Source organism: Sinocyclocheilus rhinocerous, unplaced genomic scaffold (assembly GCF_001515625.1).
Source record: "Sinocyclocheilus rhinocerous isolate Xijiao unplaced genomic scaffold, SAMN03320098_v1.1 scaffold616, whole genome shotgun sequence".
Taxonomy (NCBI): Eukaryota; Metazoa; Chordata; class Actinopteri; order Cypriniformes; family Cyprinidae; genus Sinocyclocheilus; species Sinocyclocheilus rhinocerous.
The window spans coordinates 954,085-958,408 of NW_015631496.1; the positions used below are offsets into that span (position 1 = coordinate 954,085).

General features: G+C 43.0%; 1 protein-coding gene across 1 annotated transcript; it reads left to right on the plus strand.

The window, feature by feature from the left end:
- The first annotated feature begins 354 nt into the window (after nt 1-354).
- On the plus strand, nt 355-4,243 carry LOC107741755 (leucine-rich repeat and immunoglobulin-like domain-containing nogo receptor-interacting protein 1). The gene is made up of 2 exons (XM_016554532.1): nt 355-465; nt 2,014-4,243. Exon 2 carries the CDS (start codon nt 2,026-2,028, stop codon nt 3,838-3,840), a length of 1,815 nt encoding a protein of 604 aa, XP_016410018.1. The 5' UTR covers nt 355-465; nt 2,014-2,025; the 3' UTR covers nt 3,841-4,243.
- The last annotated feature ends 81 nt before the right edge of the window (nt 4,244-4,324 follow it).

A 4,324-nucleotide genomic window follows, 5' to 3' on the forward strand; every position in this document is an offset into this window, starting at 1 on the left:
TAAGCTGGACTGTAGTGAAAGTGCCCTGCACACCTGTCTTCTCACATCAGATGCTCTAGAGCAGTAGAAAGGGAAATAAGCGTGTTACTGTGCAGCTGTCACATGTCTCGTCATTTTTATTTACCTAATGACGGCGCATTCAAATGACAGTCTCACACCCAAACAGGTCTAGAACATTCCACTGTCGTCCTTCATCAGAAATGGATGAAAAGCTGTTTTACAACTTCAGCTTTGTCTGGATCAGTCGGTCTGTCTAAAAGCAGAGGATTAAAGAGATTGTTAGCACAAATCATCATAACACAGTATCAATCATTTTTTGCTGATTCTTCTCTTCTCTCTGGCTTTAGGTTTTGGAAGTGTGACGTCTAAATGTGACTAAATGCATCTTCAACAACTACTGAGCCCAACATAGATACCAACCTGAAAACATCTGGTTATGAGAACTGGCACCACAAAAGTCCCTTGGTAAGTAGTCCATTGGTAAAAAATAGTGAGGAACGCTTGTCTTCTGATTTAATCATTTAACATCTATAACTCTTGAAAATGCTTCTTGTATATGCAGATTAATACCTAATTTTTAGTACAGTTCCATTGATTGATCAAGATGCATTTGGGTCAATGGCAAAACCCACTTTTTTTTGTTCATATCTATTAAAGGCAGAGTAAGTGATTTCTGGTAGCCAATGTTGATATTTGAAATCACCAAAACAAACACGCCCCTACCCCAAAAGGGTCTTGCCCCTATTTTGATAGCTCTGCCCCACATATATGTACGCAACCCATGCAACGATTAGTTCTGTGAAACAAAGCAAAACCAATGTTACACCGTGTCTACGGACGTGAGCGGCGCGGCGCAACAAATCCCCGACAGAAAACTGCTGCCGGGTTCTATTTATGACGTGCTGACACCGATTTCAAATGGTTTTCAACGGTCGTTTGACCTCTTTCTCGCGTCCAGTGTAGGCAGACTTTAGTTGTTGTAGACACGGTGTTACTCACCTATTGAGAAGAAACAAAGCAACCTCGGCGTCCGATCGCAGGCCTCCGCTCCTTGAGTTCTCTCCAGCGCTGGAAAGCTGATCCGATATTTACACGGGTCCTACTTCTTGCCTTATCGTTCCGCAGACGTTTTCCTCTTTTGTTTTTTATCCGCCATCTCTATCTTTCTGTCGCTCGGCTCAGCTAATGTCCGTCCCATGCACTGAACACGCTCTCCTCCACATCACGAGTAGACACGCCCCTTATTGCTGATTGGCTACAAGTTTGTTTTGCGATTCGGCCCGAATCAGTTTTCTAAAGTGTTTTTGAAAAATCACTTACTCTGCCTTTAATGTATTCACAAATACATAATTGCAAATGCATTTCATACATACAATGACTAAAAGTAACATCTTCTATGAGAAGCATGTTTTTATTTTCTGCATTAAAGTTCATTTTGATATTTTGGAGGAAATTAAGCCCGAAATATCAAACTGTCCTGACATAACTAATGAAAAGAAAACCTTAAGTAGTCTGGCATTAATTCTTAGAAAAAATATTTTAAAAACTGCGTCTCTACCTCTCTAAATATTAAAAATATACTTTGTAACTTTGTGAAATATTTTAAAACTTAAAAAATGCACCCACATGTAGATTGTAAATTCAAACTTTTCTCAAAAATAACATACACGTTTTTCCAAAACCAACAAGATTACATTTCTAAGAATTTCTCTTTTTTAAAAACCAGCATATGCTGGTTAGGTATGTTTTGAAGCATGGCAGCTGGTTTGAGCTGCTTTAAGCTGGTCCTTAGTTGGTCCTGACCTGGTTATAAGCTGGTTATGAGCTGGTTCTGAGCAGGAGCTAGTTACTTAGGACCAGCTTAAACCAACTCATGACCAGCTACCATGCTTCAAAACATACCTAACCAGCATATGCTGTTTTTTTCAACAGGGTTTATATTAAATGTTTTTAAAGATTTTTCCTCATATTTGACACATCGTTAACCATTTTTTTCTTTTTTCTTTTTTGCAGGAAGGAGGTAAGATGTTCATGGATCTGTGTGGCCGGCGGGGCGCATGGACAGTCCTGCTGTTGTGGTGCATAAACCTATCGGCTGCAGACCTCACCTGCCCGCAAAAATGCACTTGTTACCTTGACACTTTGGAGGTCAACTGCTCCTCAAGACACCTGACAGGTGTGCCTGAGGGGTTACCAAACAATGCCAAACGCTTAGATCTTTCAAGAAACCAGCTGAAAATGCTGGACAGGCGTCAGTTCTCCAGCCTGTCAAAGCTAGAGGACCTGGACCTAAGTGAGAATATAATCTCTATGATTGAGGTGGAAACATTTCAGGGGCTAAAGAACCTGCGATACTTGAGGATTAAGAACAACCGTCTTAAGATCCTCCCGGTTGGGGTCTTCTCTGGTCTCTCCAACCTTCGACGTCTGGATATCAGCGAGAATGAGATCCTGGTTTTTCTGGATTACACATTTCGGGACATGATTAATCTACAGCAGCTTGATGCAGGAGAAAATGACCTGGTGTTTATCTCGCAACGGGCATTTGTTGGGCTTCAGATGCTGAAGGAGTTGAACGTGGACCGCAGTAATTTGACCTCCATCCCCACAGAGGCTCTGTCGCAACTTCAGAGCTTGACCAAGCTGCGTCTGCGCAAGCTGACCATAAGCGTCCTGCCCAACAATGCCTTTCGCCGACTGCACCAGCTGCGCACCTTGCAGATCCTCCACTGGCCTTCTCTCGAGACGCTAAATAGCAACAGCTTGGTAGGCCTGAACCTTACCACCTTAATTTTAAGCAACTGCAACCTCAGCGCCGTACCTTATGCTGCGCTGCGTCCTCTAACCTACCTGCAGTACCTTGACTTGTCCTACAACCCCATCACCTCCATACAGGCCAACCTTCTTGGGGAGCTTCTGCGGCTCCAAGAGTTGCACCTGGTAGGTGGGAACCTGCTACGTATTGAGCCGGGTGCCTTCAGGGGTCTGGTCCACTTTCGTCTGCTCAATGTGTCCTCGAATCGTCTGTCCACATTGGAAGAAAGCGTCTTCCACTCCGTAGGGAACTTGCAGACACTGAGGCTGGACAGAAACCCATTGGCTTGCGACTGCAGGTTACTCTGGGTCATGCGACGACGGCGGCGGCTGGATTTCGATGGCCGCCAACCCACCTGTTCGCCTCTAAATCAGCACAAGAAGGCTTTTCGTGACTTTTCAGAAGCTGATCTCCCGGTTATATTTACTTGCAGACAAGCGCAGATTCTGAACCGCCAGCAGCAGGATTTGAGTGTTGTGGAGGGCATGAGCGTACGGTTTGACTGCAAAGCAGACGGCTATCCGTCGCCTTCTATTACTTGGCTGTCAGCCCAGCAGACTGCACTTAGCTCTGTCGGGAGAGTACGAGTGCTTGCTAATGGGAGCTTGGAGGTGCGTTACACCCAAGTACAGGACAGTGGAACGTATCTATGTACTGCATCTAATGCAGCAGGCAACGACAGCATCTCTGTGAATCTGCAAGTGGAGGGGCTTCCACAAAACCGCACAGCGTCATATTTCTCAGACGAGGGATGGATGGAAACTTCATTACCTCCTTCTACCAACTCCTCCGCACGGGTGTCAAGTCCTTACCCGTTTGATGCGAAAACCCTCATCATTGCTACCACCATGGGATTTCTCTCTTTCCTCAGCTCTGTGGCGATCTGTTTTGTGTTTATGTTCTTCTGGAGTCAGAGCAAAGGTCAGATAAAACATACTGCCACTATAGACTTTGTGCCACGATCATCCATGGGTGGAGGTGGAGATGGTGGGGACACTGGGAGATTTACAATGAAGCTTATTTGAGCTGGAATAGAGAAGTCATGGTCATGGTTACAATTAGTTGAGCCTTTAAAACTGTAGTAACTCTTATAGTGGAGCAACTGCTCATTCATAATGCAGCTTGCCAACACAACTAGGTACGAAGCCTTATGATAACATAACAAGTCTGACTGACAACAATGTAAATAGGTATAGTAACTCAACTTTAAAAAATAATAATAATCTCATTCATATTTTGCTGGCCTGATTGGCATTAATGTACTGTAAGTAGGTATAGTAACTTAACATTTTATTATTATAACACTTTAGTGGAGAAGTAAGGTAGCCAATATATCAAACCGGTGATAAATTCTGTAATATTGCTAAGCAATGCCAAAGTCTGAAGATGAACAAAAATAGAAGAAGAATAATAAATACTCTTATTGTCCGATAGTAATAATTCATATTCAAAAATATAATATTTTATTTATATATATATATATATATATATATATATATATATGAAGTG